This window comes from Phasianus colchicus, chromosome 2 (assembly GCF_987193195.1).
Source record: "Phasianus colchicus chromosome 2, bPhaCol1.hap1.1, whole genome shotgun sequence".
NCBI lineage: Eukaryota > Metazoa > Chordata > Aves > Galliformes > Phasianidae > Phasianus > Phasianus colchicus.
The window spans coordinates 55,911,987-55,930,499 of record NC_143437.1 but is presented as its reverse complement, the minus strand read 5'-3'; the positions used below and the strand labels follow the sequence as shown (position 1 = coordinate 55,930,499).

The 18,513-nt window shown below is 39.1% G+C and overlaps 1 protein-coding gene across 1 annotated transcript in view; it reads right to left on the bottom strand.

Moving 5' to 3' along the window:
• Positions 1 to 18,513, bottom strand: part of LOC149919041 (uncharacterized) — a 46,401-nt gene that overhangs the window by 11,060 nt on the left and 16,828 nt on the right. The window contains exon 2 of the mRNA XM_090135761.1: positions 10,474 to 10,689. Within this exon, the coding sequence (XP_089991887.1) occupies positions 10,474 to 10,689 (216 nt within the window). The remainder of the gene's footprint in view (positions 1 to 10,473; positions 10,690 to 18,513) is intronic.

The window sequence follows — 18,513 nt, the reverse complement described above, 5'->3', positions numbered from 1 at the left end:
TGCACGTGGAACACTCCTGCAGATTAGCAGGGTTTTTTTTTTCATTTCCTGTCCTCATTTTCAGGACAAAATTTCCCTAATCAAAAAGGAAATATTTGCAAAGCCATTTCTCTCCCTAGAATACAGGTACTATATTATCTAAAAGGAACACGAACCAAAAGAAGTCAGTGAAAACCAGTTATAACTAAGTAACTTCAGAACAGACACTCTCTTTTCATATTATTTCTCTGTGCACATCCAGGGAGGAGATGATATGAAGAAAAAAAATGTATAAACCCTGGACATCACCACCAATGAGCTTCAATTCCACCTTTTAAAAAGGGGATATTATGAGATCTAATGAGCAACAATTCCTGAAAGCAGTAATAGGTCCGAGTGCCTCAATTTTTAAGATACTGGCTTGGGATCCTACAAAGATCCCTGGCACATGAGCAGTGTGTTTTTTACTCACTTTCTGTGATGGTTTTAGAGCTCAGAGCATGTGTGTCCAAGAGTAAGACACCAAAAACTACTGATCACTTCTGACAAATTAGCCAGTATCATTGAACATAAAACAAACATTTATATAAAAGGCTGCTTTGATGTGTTATGTATATAATAAGCTGGCAAACTGATGTTTTTTAAAACAAACAAACAAACAAAACCTTCAGAGAGACCTGGAAAACCTTTAGCATTTTGGAGAAGTGAAATTAAAGCTAGATAGAAATATAGTGGAAATTCTAGCGATTCAATTCTGAAAAAGAACAACTGGCTGAAAAAAGGTACACAGATTTCTGATTTTTTTCCTGTTACAGTAAGCCGATTTTAAAGATACTTTTCTTTTTTGACATATGATATTTATCTTGACGGAGTCTTGCTCAACAGATTCATTGTTCCATGCATTTCCCTTTGGTCCTTTGAAAAGAAAGCAGGTTTGTGCTTTTCATTTGTAGCCATTCCCTCTGTAGCTGTCACTTATTATGTAAAATATAAAAAGGATTGTTTTATTTCCGTATGCATTTGGCTGTGCATGCGGCTATATTTTCCTTTCAGTGGATGTATCTTGGGGTTTGGAGATTTGCTTTGACAAAAAGGTAGCTTTTTAAGCTGAAATAGCTCTCTCATAAAGCCTGGTTACTGTTGGCTCAATTTAAACACCAACAAAACTTTAGAAAAAAATTATCATCTCAATAATGCTGCTGTTAGATATGTTTTCAAAGGTAGAACCTGTGTTGGTAACTACACAAGTACCTTTCCAGACACATTAGATGCTTCACAGTAGGAGTAACAACAACAGAAACACTATCAGGGTAGGGAGAAAATCTCTTGGCATTAGTTATCTAAATTTTTCCTTTTAAGAATGTTTTTTGAAAAGCACTTCATAGACATCAATCCCTGTTTTAATCTAGTAACTCACAGGACTGAATGCTCCAGTTGTGACAGATCTTGGTTTAGTGTCTCTCCAACAGAGAGAAATCAAATCTCTTTCTCTCGCTCCCCATGAGACTACTTACCTGTTGTTAAAACCCTGACCAGACTAAAAAATCAGACCTTTGAGAAGTAGACAGGAGACATAGGCTTCCTTCTCATCTACGTCAGCACTTCAGCCAGCAACTGCTTGACATAGAAATAATCCTTGAGGCAGTAAATGGAATCCAAGGATACTCTAACCTCAGGGGAGTGTTCAAGCAGGCTACTGGGATCTGTATGTGCTCTTACAGAGTAATACAGCTGCAAAAAGGATGCATTAATAGGAGGTGTTAGATCCCCCACTTTCACCTGAACAAACTCATTACTATTTGGTGAGAAGATTATTTGGGAGTGGGGAGTTATAATCCCTTCCTATTGGAATCAGCACAGGTATTTTAGTTTCGGTGTTTTTCTCAGGCTTAGAGTATTGGAAACTTGGGGAAGTACATCTATTCCCATCTTGTGTTTCCCACATGCTTGCTCAGCACTGAATTCTGCCTCTGTAGGATAGAATAAGTACTTAATTATAGGCAATGATTTTTGCTCCAAAAGACAGGTATTGTAGTTAGGTGCTATTGCACCCTTTTAAAAACATTTATTGATGCCTTCACTTCAAAAAAAGTAACAATAATCTGTCCTTAAATTCATTATCTACAAAGAAAAACATTGTTTGTTGCATGGCAAAGCAAAAGCAATGTGGTTTCACGTGGCAGCTTGCTGCTAAGGATTTCTTAATTGTAAGGGTTTGGATTCATTTTCAGTTCCTTAAAACTGGTGATTTCTAAAGTCCCATGGGTGTGACTTCCTCTACTTCAAGAGTGTCTTTCATAGGGGATCAGATGGGATGATACTCTCGCAAAGCTCTTCATCAGGAAAATGTGACATTTTTCTTATCCGAAATTAATTCCCCAACATAAGTAAAACCTGTGCCTTCTTTGCCAACAAGCCTTTAACACAATTTTAAAACAGTATGTTATGAGTCTTGAGCATTTTTGTTGGCTTGTTTCAATAACAATATCAATATGGTGTGATACAATATAGACATACAAATTCCTTTTTCAGTTGCACTGCTGTTTGGAAATAATTATGTTTCTATTAATGCAAATTATTAGAAGAGTTGACTTAACTTGTCTTTCAAATCCAGAAAGCACATTACAGAGACTCTTAAGACATCCAGTGCTGACTACTCAAAGAGGGGAAAAGATTTAAGAAAATAGAAGGGGTATAATTTGGGTACATAGCAAATGCACTGAGGAGTCCTGGGATATGGGAATTGCATTGAATTACCTTTGGTGAGCTGTATTAACTAACATTGTAATAGGATTTACAGAACACATGACTTTACTTAGAGTTCTTAGCCAATTACAACTTCTTAAAGTGAAAAATTCTGAACAAAAGGTTATCTGGAAGTTCTAGACAGAAAAGAAATGATATTTATAAACTACAGAGGAATGCAATAGATGCAATGCTAACAATAAGATGAGAACAAAATTATTCATAGTGTTACTCATACTGAGCAAGACAGTTTGGATGTCTTGTGATACCTGTGGCTTCTTGGGATAGACAGAATGGTATATATAGAGTAGCTGGAGGAACAAACAATCTTTTCTTTACGGAACATATTTTTGGGGCAGAAATGCATTTCTTTAGAGGAAAAAGGCATATGAGCCTTGCTGATCTTCAAAAGCACTGTCTAGACAGGCCATGAAATGACATTGGGTGAGGAGAAGAGTCGTGAACTGGCCGAAGTACTCTAGCAGGGAGGAATTCAGGGAGGCTTCAGCTCAACCCTTCTCTCCAAGCAGTCCTCCTGGTGGCACAGATGGCTTTCCAGGTGGTTTTACCTTTGTGTCTCCCTTCTCTCTGTGCAACCTCTGACCATGTTATAGCATGGCTTACTGGTCCCTTGATGCATGGGACTGAATTTTGTTTTAAATCCTGCTTAGCTTGCTATTTTACCAACCTAGTCTTCAGATGCCTGAATTCAGACTTACGTACCTGTATGTGAGAGAATTGTTTTATCTTCAGTGCTGTTGCTCTGCAAGGGAGGAGTATTAATTGCCTGTCAGGTTGTTTTTACGACCTTGTGACACAGTGCAACAGACTCCCTTGTTTATCTTTTATGTAGCACTGAATTATCTTCAAAACGAGCTATTTGAGGCAATGGCTACAAGATGGGTAATAAACAGATTAGTATCAAACTCTAATAGATAAGTGCAATTCTCATTGTCCTTACTAAATACAGCCTTTGAAGACCAAATGGATGTAATGCAGTGTTATATGGTAAAAAAATATTCTCTCCAAACAAAGTGCCTTTTGACTGCTTTTGTTCACCTTTAGCATTAGATGCTGGATATTGTCATAAGCAAGAAATAAAGAACATTGTTCACTTCTGGTTAGTAAATCTCAACTTGAGGAGCCGTGTCTGGCTGGTTGCTTATCAGAAGTGAGTCTTGTCTATCCTGCATGTCCCAAATTCTGTCCTCCTGGGTCTGCCTCATATTTCTCATACCCAATGTGCTATGGTTTTGCTGGTTACCACCACCAATGGAGCAATGGATACATTTCTCCGGTTTCTCTATTAGCAAAGCTGCTTGAATCTGTGTGGAAAAGGTGCTAGATAAACAAGATTTAAAAAAACAAGAGAGAGAGAAAAAGAGAGATGTAATTTCCAGTCTAGGTACTACGGAAACTCTGTGGAAAAATACATCATTTTGCAACCGCAGATGTCCTCAGGGAAAACCTGTGAAAATTAGTTATGTTAAAATAGGAATTATTTTAATTATTATCAGTAGTGTTGAACCAGCATGCAGAAAGGATGAGAGCATGTTTTTCAATTTTGATATTGACTTGTCCAATTAATTTACTAAACGTGTGGCATTTGAACAGGCCTCCAATGGATGTACAAATGACTGAGCGCCTCACTGCGTATTTCTAATGCAGATGATTGATATATCATATCATTTCTTCGAGTCATGGAACTGATTTATATGCTCTGTGCTATAGACATCGCTTTGTCATTTGGGACTGTAAAAACCCCTACAGGCAATTGTCTGCTATTCAGTCTTTGCCATTCACTGAAATTACACATAATTTTAGCCTGTGCATTTGCAAACTGTGCTTTGCTATTTCCATTTGAAAATGCTTTTGTGTTAAACATTTTTGACTCGTCTAAATAAATATTATCCATAATAACCCTATATCAATCCATTACAAAACCATGAAAGTACATATTGCATTTAGATTTAATCCCTGAAACAAAGCCTGTTCCCACCTCACTTGCATATAGCTTTTCACAGCTGATCCTCACAGCTACTGAGATATAAGCAACAGAGAGATCTGAGATTGCTTTTCATTCTTGTAAAGCTATAGGTTCTACAGTGAAATCACATTTGAATCACCAGTCTTTGCGTATGCACACAAATTCCTAAAATACAGACACCTATTGGTAGATATATAAGCCTCTGCATATGGGCGGAGATGTGTATTCAAATGTACTTAATTTCAAATTCCATTAAAAACCCATTAGTGGCACATTTATATCAACAGTTAAAAGAGCTTTAGTGCAGTCAGCTAGAAACAACTATTTAGGAAATAGCTGTAAACTCTGCCAGTGAAAATGAGTTTTCCATTTGGGATTGTCAATTTGCAGGATTGAACTTCAACTTCAACTCGTGATGATCCAGAAAATATAAACTTTGTGCAGACAGAAGATGCTGACTGGAGAGAAGTATAAAATACCATCTACACTGTTCTAATTGCTCACACTGAACAACTCACTTTTCTGAAACCCTCTTTCATTTTCAGACAGTGCTATAACAAATTTCTGGAGCTTAATTTGATTTGTGTGTTTGCTTGTATATGAAAAGTAAAACCGAAGCTGTAGAGGTCCAATGGCAATGGATTCAGAAGTTAAATTACATACAGTATACAAATACTTTCTTTAATGGATTTGGCATCCTTCTTCCTTTTGTCTATATTGGAAATACAGCATGGACAACAGAATTTCCCAAAGGATTATCTCTCTATGAGTACAAGGCACAATTCCCAAACTCAGTAGGCTAAGCCCCCATCCTCCAGTCTTTATAAAAAAAAAATACATAAATATACAAAAATGTAATAATATAAAATATACTCTGAAGTACGGAATAACTAAGTGCAAAGGCAAGAACATCCTACACATGAATATATTATAGTCCAGCAATGTTACTTTGATTCTTCTGTTTTGACAGGTAGTTCCAGATCCCTGTAAGTCTTGTATTCTGCTTATAATGTTCAGTTTTCCATACTGTATAATAACACATTTTGTCATTCTATTTGTGCTGTATGGTAGCTTAAATACTGTAGTAGTGAGATACTTGAACAGTGGAAGTCCTGTCCATGGGGATATTCAAGGCCAGGTTGGATCAAGCTCTGAGCAACCTGATCTTGCTGTGAATGTTCCTCTTCATTGCAAAGGAGTTGGTCTCTAGATGATCTTTAAGGGTCCTTTTCAACTTTAATGATTCTATAATTCTATTATGTGATTCTATATGGGCTAAGGGAAACTAATACAGTTTCACTCAATGCCTTTCTCAGACGTTAGTTACCCTGATATTGCTAGGTATAGAGGTGAATTTTGTTTATTTCCTGTCCCCATCTGGGGCAGAAGTAAATCCAGCACTTCTCAGTGAATGGGCATTGCTTTGCTGTCTGTGGGTGCTATCCACTGAGCTATGCTGAGCTGAGATCTTTACAAAGCTCTTCACAGTGGCATTCAGGAATGCCTTCTTGAATACTCTCTGTTAATTTAACATCCTGCAGTGTGTACCAAGTAGTTTTAATTATTCCATCAAAGTGCATTACGGTGTTTCTGTCTCTATCAAGTGTAATCTGCCATCAGGTTGTTAATTTGCCTAAGTTTATTAAAGCCTCTCACAGTCTTCTCCACATTTCATTTCTCTGAATAATTCTGTTGTATGACCTTTTAAACCTATTTTCCCTTTCAGATAATATTTGTTGTGGTGCTTTTCTCATATATTCATTCCAAGATTAATTGGAATCACATGCTGGCCTTTCAAGATTTTGATTTCCTCAGTTGTGCATGTGCATATGTTTGTATATTAATTAGAGCTTATCAGGGTATAAATTACATAAGTTAGAAAAGGTGCCTCATTGCCAATATAGATCATTAAAAATGGAGAACTTCTTTCCAAAATGTGTGAGAAAATAATCTATATTCCCTTTAAAAGCTCAATCAGATCAGTTCCCAAACTCCTTCTTTATGAGAGCTAGTCAGATATTTCCTTTTCTCAGCTCCACATTTTCTAATCAATTGAAAGGTATTTATTTTTATAATGTCCCTTTTTACAATGTATTTCACCTGAAGCATATTCTCACCTCATTTCACATGCAAGTTTCTAAAAGCCATGTATTATTTATAGGAGAGAATCATAAGTAGAACAATCTCAAATAATTTCCCAACCTTTGCTGTGGGTACCTTTTTCAGCACTCCTTATGTCTGAAGCAAGATTTGAACTATAATAAAGTACTGAAATCTGGCTGAAATGAAGAATTCTACTACCCATGGGAGCTTCAAAGGTTTTCTAATAGCAAAATAAATTCCTGCTATCGATCTAGTAGTTGGTTCCAGAAGCATCTTTCAGAATAATTATCTTCCAGTAAGTTACAAAGAACTCATCCACTGAATTCCCTGCAACTCCAAGCAAGACTTTCTTGATGCTCCTTGCAAAAGATACTGGGCATGGATGTACCTCGGAGGGTGGAGAAAGATGGGGTAAGTCCTTCAGCAGCCTCCATCTTCTTTCTACATGTGTTCTCAGTGCATTGTTACTGCCAGCTATGAAGTGTGAAGAGACCAAACGCATTTGCCAGCTTTGCCCATCAGGCCCACCACACCACACCTGATGTGGGGACAGATTCCTCCTTGGGCTGGTGTATCTCAGTGCCCTGCTCAACACTGTCATGCTGTGGTGACTGTGCCGAGCACACGTAGATGCTCCCAGTACTGTGAAGTCACATTGCTCAAAAGGAGTTAACATATTCATTTATGCTTTCCCTCCTCTCATCTCTTAGCTAGGGGTAGCACAGGGTTTTTGTTAAACTTTGGGGAGAGACAATAGCTTATAACATGCAAGGCTTTGGTCTACTAGAATGAGATGTGTCCATGATGCTTCAGGACACATGCCAGCTGACAGATAGGGCAGCAGGAGCATTTTTAGAGAAAAAAAGAAGAAAGAACAGAACAAGTCTTGAACCTAGCCACTGGCTGTAATTGAGGGGGGAAAATATATATTTATATATATATATTTGAGCTTGCTAACAAGATCTGCTCTCTTTTGTTTATTTAGAGGAATGTTTGAAACAAAGGCATTACAATTCAGCGTAAGCAGTGTATGCATATTATGCAGGGTATGAAGGATTTTTTTATTTTTTTATTTTTTTAATAAAATTTGCTACCCTGAGCAACTTAGCTTGGTAAACCTTCACCTGAGAGATTTGAACCACATCCAATTTTCACCATGCTCACCTCTCCCAGTGTAAGAGAATGTTAAGCAGGTTTAAAAGGTGCCAACGTGCTCTTTCAAAACCAGATTATTTGCAAATCGTACTGCGCTGCAATTTATTTTGAAAGGAAATTTACCCTTCTCATCAAGCTGGTAGCATTTACACAATCTGAAGTATGTAGATACACATGCAAGGAGAGAGATAGCCATTGTAAATCATTACCCTGGCAGTGATCCAAGGCCTCAGGGATTCAGCTGTTGCGCTGATAGAGCAGATATAAACTTTACATAGAATTAATCCAAGGCAGTTACAATAATACACCTGTGCAAGTTTTGTGAAAATCACCTTTTTTTTTTCTTTTTTTTTTTTTTCTGGGAATATTTGAAAAGTATCTGATAACAGATAAGCAGAGATAATACATGATCATACAAATAATAGAGAGGACTTTGAAGAGGTTATGTCAGTACTCATTTATAAACTCCAACTGACACATGCTCTAATAGAAAATCTTGGGGAGGTAGAAATGGAAAAGTATAATAAGAAAAAGTCTCAAGACACTTTCTTTCAATATAATCTTATTTATGTTAAGTGAATTTTAAAGACTCTACTACAAAATTAGCATCACAAAAAAGCAATAAAGACTTTTTCTCCTAGTTTTTTGTTGGAGTTAAGACTAGATATACAGACACATGCTCCCTTGGGTGATGTGACTTCATCAGGTTGTTTTTTAAAAGGCTTTTTTCAAACTGATCAGAATTACTGAGTTGTGTCAGAGAAGGTTTGTTGCCATGAATAAGCCCTTAATAATATTATTTCACAGCCGATTATTTTGTGAATTAATTTGCCCTTGAATGAAAGGAGAGGGTCAGTAGGACCCTTGTACGTGTCTGGGCACAGCAAAGGAGCAGTAATCACCAGGTGAGAGCACTGGAAAAAACAGAGAAGGAAGAATAAAGAGGAAAAAGAGACGGGAATTACCCAGCAGAGACAACTGGCATAGCTCAGACTATCTGCTGGTTTAAGAGACAACCTTCTCTTCTCTTTGAAATATGGACTGCCTCTGCTAGAAACAAGTTCCTTGTTTTAGAGTGAAGGTAGTTACCTCACATTTATGCAGCTCTTGCAGTTGTAGCCCCTGAGCAGGTACTCACCCAGCAATTCTTTTTAAACCTGGAAAAGGTCAGACCCTAGCTCCTTCAGTCTTTATTATTAAAAGCTTCCTGCATGGTTTACTGGAGAGAAAGAGGCAGTGACCTTACATTTAATCTCATCAAAGTCTCTGTGCTGTAACTTACTTAAAAGACTCCTTATGCAGCGTAGCTTTAGCCAAGGAGTCTTTTGCCAGACAACGTTATTTTTAAAGCAGCGTGCAAAATATCCCTTTGCTGCAGACTCCAACTGCTGACTAAGCAGACTCTTCACTGCCTGCAGAAAAGAGACCAAGAGAGCACTGAGGGAAAATGCCTATAGACAAATCCATCCCATATGCATGCACAACCCAGTGGAAATCAGTTGTGGGGCTGTGTGGTTTGTATAGCGATACATGTGATTTTTGGCAAGGCAAAAGGCTTGCAGAATCCCCTCTGTTTGGTGTTTTATTTTTTAATACTTCATCCTGTACAAAGTTAATTTTCTACTGATGAAGTAAAATAGAGGAGTAATTAACTCCTCAGCTTGTGCATATGTTTCCCCCACATGCTATTCCTGGGTTTCTGGAGTGCGCAGGACTTACTCTTTTACTCACTGTTTGAACTTTTCTATTTAAAATGCAGCAGACATATAAAAAAATGTTTCTGCTGCGAAATCTGCACTCACAGTCTGATAAATCCCTTGTCACATTTGCTCTGCTTTGTGCTTGGAAAGGCTCTTACTTGCTTTTTTTATGTTTATGCAACTCTGGTTTTTTTGTGTGCATTCTCTGAGTAGAGACAAGTCCACTGATGAGGATGGTTTCTGAGCACAACTTCCTGCATTTGGCTTTTCTCAACAGGGCTTAGGTGGAGCTGGATGATGCATGAAAAGTCCATGGTCTGCCTCAGTAAAGCCCCTCCTTGATCGTTTCCAGTGAAAAGAGGCACTGCATCATTCACCTCTTCTTAGGAAAACTCCTTAAGCCAAGTTATTATTTCTAAAGAGGAAATGTCACTGAGGGTGTTTAAGCCCAGGTTGGATGAGTCCCAGGGCAGACAGATCTAGTGGGTGACAACCCTGCCTATGGTGGGGGAATTAGAACTAGATGGTCTTTAAAGTCCCTTCCAATACATTCTATGATTCTGCATTTCTATGAAGTAATGGGTAAAAAATGTGGTCTTTTACCAAGTACAAAACAACAGGTTCTGTTTCTTATGATTATCTTGGAGAGATAGCATCACCTCTCCATAGTTTGTGTAAAGGAAGGAAATGCTGCTTACTCTGGTTACCAATCAGTTCATACACTGTGAGGCTAAATCATGGCTCTTTGGCCTTGCACAGCCCCACTCTTAGTGAGAAACATGCATACAAGGAGTCTTGGCTCACCTTGCTGCTCGGCAGGCTCTCCCAGGAGCAGGACTCAGTCTCCTGTGGCAAGACACCCCGGGAGAAGGAGTGGTCACCCAGGCAGGTCTGGCACAGGGGAGCCTCCAGCTCTGCATCCCCTGGTGGCACGTGCATCACAGTGGGCCCTGGGTATTTGAGGCTAGCATTTGGGTGCTTTTCCACGCTGACCATTGGGCTTTTAATCCACCTCCGTACCTGTTGACAGAGAAAGAGATTACAGATTCCTATTGCATGCTTTATGGCAGCAGCTAGTATAGAGCAGCAGGGATTCTCATTTGGATAAAGGCACAGAATTGAGAAAATAATCAGATACCATGATGGGGTCAGATACTACGTAGACTTTGGTCTGTGAAAACCGTAGGAACCTTTTATTCTATGATTACTTGCTGCCTGGTGCAAGTCTGTCTGCAGTTTATCTACAGCACCACCTTTTTGGACTTTATAAACATATTAAAGTATATGGGACACTATCGAGAAGAGGAAGACAACTACCTAAAGTGAGTACTCCCAGCCTACACTGTTCAATTCTCCTTGTTGACAGAAGGCAGTGAGTTTTTGCAGGTATGCAACAGCAATCACGTAAGTTTACTGCAGTCCCTTTTCAACAGCAGTATCTTTTGTTCATCTCTGACTTAACGTACTGTCTCGGTCTTCTCTGTGCCTGCTGTCACCACATTTGAGGTCATTATCTCCCTCTGACTCACTCTGGAGTTTGACACTGGACCCCGCATTCCCCTGCATTTCCCTTTCCCCACTGCTCCCTATGTGGCATGTTTTGCACTGTATAAGGTGGGTCTGACTGTTCTCAGGGTGTCTCATAAGCCCTGTGCACGTTGTCTGCTTGTCTTTCACTTCTCCCACTGTCTCTTCTATGCCATGGAAGTTGAACATGCTGGGCTTTCTGAGTGATAAGCCGGAGACTCTCTTGAGCTGCTTTTTCAAGTCCATTTGTGTGATGGAAGCAAAGAGACAGCCACATGTTCTCTGTTACATTTACACTCAGTCTGTTCAAAGCACAGTTGACAAATACACATTTATCTCTGTTCCTATTTACTCTGCCGTTTGGACTTGGGAAATGGGAGCACATGAGGATACATGCTCATGGACTGCATGTCAGAGCAGCCTCCTGTTTGCTTTGCAGCTTGATACCTCGGCGCATGGGAGCAGGGAAGTGTAGCTCTGTCTCACCCTGGGCTCTCATGGCTTCCACTGAGGGAAAGCCAGGAAAAGCAGTTGGCCTCATGCTTCATTAGGAGGTGACGTTTGCCATTAGAGGATGCCTTACATCAGGAAAATAAACATTTCACGTTACATTAGTCATGATTGCCAAGTGTTTGATTAGCACTGGAAGTCTCTGTCACAGCAACTGGTTACCATGATCACTTCTGATAAACAAACAGAGTGAAACATATGTAACCAGCCTTCTTCTGGTGACTCCACGGTGAGTGATATACCCACAGCTGCCCTGCTATGCTGGACTGACGGAAATCTCAAGGCTAGGAACATTTTCCTTTACTCTCTATGGAAACCAAGCAAATAGATGTCCTTCTGCGGGCAAACGTGCCACTTCCCGCTGCATTCTCCATCTGCCTTTTCTGCTGATGTTTGTATGGACTGTATCAGCTCCAAATTCTGTGCTCTGGAGCATCTCTACAACCTCAGACCCCCATCCACCCATCACAGCTATTGAATGCAATGGATGGCAGGTCATGCTTTGGTAACATATTTTGTGGAATTTAAATCCAAATACTTAAAGTTTTGTGGAATCATTTTTCCAGGATGTTAAAACCAGTTTGTGGGTTCTATTGAAATCTTCTGCTTTCATAATTTCTAAATTAAATAATAGTGCTCAGCACTAGATTGTTTGCTCACTGTTTTCCTTATCCAGATTTTTTTGGCTTCATGTTGATGGGTTGAAGTTGCAGGGGGTAGGAGTTATTTTTTTCAGATTTCATTTAAATAAACACATTTTGAAACCCATCTTTTGACTCTTGCAGGTTTTAACCACATTTATTTTGCCAACCATAATTGTTTATATATGGTTGTTAAGCACATCATTAAATATATTACTCTCCTCAAGTAAATTCATGGCTGTGTGTCTTGATCAAATTTCAGAACTTGATATGTTGAAAAGAATAATTATGTTTCTGATTAAAAAAGAAAAAAAAGTTTGATTTTCCAGTGTAGTTAGTGTAGGTTTATAACACAAAGCATTCAATGCATTGAATGTAATTTTGAAAGGAGTAAATAAGTGTTCATTTTGACCTTTTAAAGTTACGCCCCGTGATGTTAAGTGTTTTCTGACCTGGATCTGCCTTTCTTCCACAACATCCTGCATCTTAAGTCATATATTTAAGGTGGAGGCAACAAGCATGTGTAAAAGAAGACAAAGAGTATAGAGGAGGCTGTGTTTCCACGATGTACAGGGTACAAGTTCAGTTTTTCTCAAAATTTAAGGGACATGGACCAATATTTTATTCATGACTGCTTGATTGCATATAGCATCAATCCAGGTAGGAATTCTACTACAAATTGTTGAGGCTTGAGGTTTCCTTAGGCTGAATGATGTTTGATTTTATGTTTTCAAATTCATGACTTCTGCGGTTAGTCCTTCCAAAGTTCAAATGCACCTGCAGAGAAGAGATTTAATTATATTTCTCTTCTGTTGAACTGGGCAACGTTACTGCTCACAAACCTTCAGCCACATTCACTCAGTCTGTAGTGGTGCATTGATTTGATGAAACTCAACAAAGCCCCAAACCTGTGCTCTGCACCCACTGGTGAGATGCAGGCCTGGGACTGAGCTGGCTGAGTACTTGTGCTTGTTATGTTTAGGCCTGGTCTACACAGATATGTTAATGTTTGTTGACCTAAATATGAATTAGTTAATTATACAGCCAAGCATTGTGTAGATGGTTTGCTCCAGCATAACACAGACTTAATGTAGCCATTTACTTCATTTATCTAGCTTAAAATATCTGTTCTGATTCAGAATTAAAAGCTCCATGAGGACCTTAATAACATTTTACTAATCCTTTCTCATGTCATATCTTCGGCTGATTCAGACTAATGTCCTTCAGCATCCCTCTGCAGACAAACTCTTTGGCTTTTAAATATCACAGACAATGCAAACGTGCACGGAAGAGAATGATAATAGCTACCAGTACTCAGAGTGGAAAACCATATGATTCACCACTGACTTTGACACATATAACCATCCAGAATCATCAAAAATGTTGACTTGAAATTGGAAGCACAAATTGGCAGCACCTCCATTTAGCCGGGCCAAAAGCAAACTTCTGAAGAAAAACAACTTCCCTGAGTTTAGCTCTGCAGGTCTCAGGTTTCTATTGAGGTTTGTAGATTATACATTACTTCTCAGAGTGACTCAGTTAAGTTTATTGAAAGGTTATGCATACATGTTAGTCATTCAATTTTAAGTCTACATTATAAGTTTTTCCCTAGCTTTAACCTTAATAGACTTCAAAGATTTTTATATATTTAATATTTATATTTACACTAGACAAGAGCCTTAGATCTATTGATCTCTATTTGACTTGGGCTATCTTAAATGTCAACAAAGATTTCAAAGTGCAAAGCTTCCTTTGAGTTCCCACTTGAAACCTTCAACACTAAATGGCATGCACAGAAAAAACCAACATGCTTTTGAAGAAATTTCTAACAATTGCTTCCCTGAATGACAAAGACAGGAAGATTAGCAAGAAGTGGGCAGTAGTTTGTTATTTGGAACAGTGTATAACACTCAGATGCCACAGAGCTAGTTGCATCATTCTTCATGGTAATGTCAGGTGTATTTGACTATTTAAATGCTTTTTTTTTTTCTTTTTTTTTCTTAGCATGGTTTCCATATACCAGTAAGTAAACTAGAGCCTGCTCCCAATTACAGGAAGCAATTCTGTTCTGAACTGCTTCTGAAGATTTCTGTACTTTCATTTAAAAAGCAAGGCTCTTTAAACCCTCCAGGCAACGTTATGCACCAGTACAGGGTATAAGCAGCTGGCTGAAATAATCAAAATAGAACTGAGTGGAACAGAAAAGTGCTCCCATTTTCTTGGGCTCCTTCTTGACTGCAGCTTTGTTACTGCTTTTTTACATCAAAAACTCATATCCGCTAGAAATGACTTCTACTGTATGCCTATAGTAGAGCACCCAGCAGCTTCTGGTTAAGCTATAATTGTGTTTATGCGATTCACTGTTCCCAAAGTAATCCTTTGACGTGCAGCTTCCTAGGTCTGTGCAGATGTTTTTGAGTCTCCTTTGCCGGTAGCATGAAAAACCTTTGCAGACAGTCAAAGCTGTTCAGTATTACTTTTTCTTGCAATAAACAAAATTGATATTTTTGCCTATTCTTTCAAGAGAAGTGAGTTCAAAAGAGTGTTGCACGCTCTTCTGGGATGTATTCATCTGTCACTAATCCTAAACTAGATTGAAATATGACTGTTCTTGTCATAAATAAGAGAGTTACCTTAAAAACTCTTTTCCCAGCTGTGGCCTGTAATATCGCTGAAAAGTGCACAAGTATTAAAAAGAAAAAAAAAGCTCTTTATTTCCTGAATCTTGTTTGCTCTAGTTTCTGTTTGCACTACTTGTTAAAAACACGATATCCAGCAGTGATAATCGCTCAGACTAGAAAATTGCCAGATGTGATTAAATGAGATTTGCCAAGTTCCAACTTGAGTTGGAAAAACTGGAGTTTTTTCCACTCATGACTTTTCCTCTTACGTAATAGCAAACAGATACAGCTTTTAACTTCACGTGGCTCCATTGTCAATGGTATCAGTCAACTCAGCACAATTTGTACTTTAATCAGGTATTCATAAGCCAGTCCTGATCACTGTAATAATGAGCAGTATTTTCCACAAAAGAAACACCAGTCTGCTCTCTGGGGGCTGCTGCTGGTGCAGATGTGGTTTTGGCTGGAGTGAAGCAGCTGCCAGTGGCACCTGTGGAAATCCTCGGGCATCCTCATTTCTTGGATCTGGGGGCTCTGGAAAGGTCATTGATTCTCAAGATAACTTTGGACTGGCTTGCTGACTTCCCAGCTGAAGGCTTGAGTCTCAGTGGTTCTGGAAAGGAGAAGACACCTTGTGCAGAGACCTATCATCTTGCAAGATTAGTCCCTTTGTGAATGTGAGGATCACTAAATCCTAGTGCCTGCTGCAGACTTCTGATTTTAGTAGGATTTAGGAATGTGAATAAATATATTCCGGACAAGAAATTTTATAGACCATTGAAGAATGTAAAATTTCAAACATTTACTAAATACTGGGGGTAAGCGATTCTGGAATGGGTTGATAGAGACTGTTGAAATCCACTTGGCGGTCCAGTATCAGCCAGTTCTCAGTGAAACATCACACCTGTCAACACAACAAGTATCATGTTTTATCTGACTGCCTGTGCTACCAGATGCTCCGTACGACAGCATTTTCTTCATCTGAAATTTTGGATGGACTTTTTTTCCCATTGTTGTGCAGGACTGCAATAAACCACTCAGTGTGTGTTTGAACTGTTCTGTATTTACATTTTCATTTTTCATAAATGTCCCTGATTGCATCAGTTCATAAGTTTTTATGGCTCTCAGTCAGCTACTATTTAGTCTACACGTTGCCCTGCAAAGTCTCTGGGTGTCCATTCCCTACCAGACAGTATCAAATTCTTTAGCTGTGATCTATGTCTGTGCATGTGCGTGTGTTTGCTCTAGTTTTGCCTCCAAGAGATATCAAATGCACTTTTCTCCTTCTCTGATTGCAGTTCACCTGATCCCTTCTTTCCTCTTCTTGCATTATCTAATTGCACCTTGAACCAAGATTTGAATTTTCATCCATTATGTAAACTGTAGGTGGACACAGAGCTCTTGGAACTATCTCCCAGCAGCCTTGGGGGCGACCGTCAGGAAACCTATTTAAATTACAATTAGGGAGATTATGGAATGAAAAGCTCCGTTGTTTAAACTGCATGCAGTCATCCACTTAAATGGAAAGTGGTAAATGAGAGGCAGGCTGATTAATGCCCAGGCTGAGATATATCACTACTCTCTAGCTGGCTTCAACATTTAATTTGTCATGTCCCCTAGGAAGTGCAGCACAGCAAAAGAATCAGTTTGTCAAATCACCTCAAGCTATTTTCTTCCCTCTGGAGCCCTGAAACATGTCACTTTGTTGATTAATAATCACATTTCATTTTATAAGGGAAAGTGAAGGGCAACTCTCTGCTTAGTCATCATTTGCCACTCTCTGCAAGCCAAAAATATGCTTGCTAAAAGCAGGCTGACGCCAAATAACAGAGTGCATTGCTTCCACTTTGGCCTAGATGAACGTGGCCTGGATTCACAGAGTTCAGCCACCCAAATGTGACAGAAGAAAGGCTGCCTGCATGTGAGGGAAATCCTGGGAAGGATGAACAGTCACGGCTCAGGGTAGCAAGATGCAGGGAATTATGATGATATTTACATGGATGCCAGTACACTTCAGTCACCAGCAGGACAAGGCAGTATAATTCTGGTTGGCACATGTTTCCTCTGAGCCGTCGGGAAAGCCGTGCCACTTCCCTGGGGTTTGCTTTCTCCTTCCATCCTTTTCTTCCTTTGCTGTTTTATCATAAATTCTTCATTATCTCATTGTGGAAAGCCTCTACCTTTGTGGTTGCCTGTAGGTATTACTCCTGTAAGTATCACAAAAAAGAGCACATGACTGTATATGTGATGGTTTTGAGAGGATGTCCTTCATGATCATCCTGGCATCCCAGTCAGCCCATAAAGGCTGAATTAGAGGATTGACCTGTTTTAGTTCCTTTTCTTTAAACTGTCAGGTATAACAATCTTGTAAAGTCTCCATCTGCCTCTGCCTACCTGGATTTATGCCATGTAACCATTGGGCAAGCCAGTTTATCCTAAGTGTCCATTGTTCCACAAAGCTCAGTGCCCTTCAGTTCATATCTGCATATTTCCTTCCTTGGAAGCCAGCATGCAGGGAGGATGACACATTTGTCACAGCATGACAGGAACTGGGGTATATACCTGGGTGTGAGGGCTGGAATGTGTTTGCTAGTTCTCCAGATCCAAGTATACACCTTTAGTACATGCTGAGGGTTTGACCTGTCCTGTGCCATATCTTTGTTCAGGTTCATTGTGTAAACATCTCAGGCTTTTGTCATGGTTTTTAATCAGCACTTCATTCCTATTTGCACACACACCCACTTTTCCACAGCAGAATATTTCACTTGCTGTAACAGTATCTGACAGAAATCAAATTTATCTAAGAGGAAACATAGTAAATGCTTCTATATTTTTTTGTCATCAGAGTTAACACTTGAAGTAAATAAGGCATATTTTTACAACCTTAGGTGTGAACATGTCTCAAGTCAGCTAAGGTGAGATTCTTAGAAAATTACGTCAGCAAGTGACTGCAGACAGGCACCAATCCCAAAAGATGTTGAGTACCAATGTGACTTGAGAAATGTGAGCTCTTCTAAGCATGTGTTTAAGTGTTCCTGCTGAACAAGTTGAATACATGAAAGACAAGGCATGAAGAGCAGCAGGAAGCTTTGGTACACCAATAATATCAGTAACAAGGATAAAAACAGTAAAAGCACACAGACAACTGCTTGGCTGATTATCCTGTTCCACTCAATAGGAAAGTTCTTGCCAGCTCAAATGGTGCAGGAGAAAGTCTGTAATGCTCACATTTCACACTGATTGCTAAATTGACTTTTGCTCTGTCCTCTTATTGAATGGTTGATTTGTTTGCAATGTGGCACAAAGAAATTTAAACAACTGAACATGCACCACTTAGGATTTTCCGCTCTTCCTTCCTCCTCTGCTGTCCTTGATAACAATCGTTAGCCTCATGGGATTATTTTCTTTGTGAATAAATAAACAACTGATGTGTTGGAATCAGGTAAGAGTTCTTGGATCAGTTGTAAGCACTGATGGCACTTGTTTCTACAGGACATAACACAATAGATTCATTGTCCACACTGATGTATAAACACCCTCTCTCT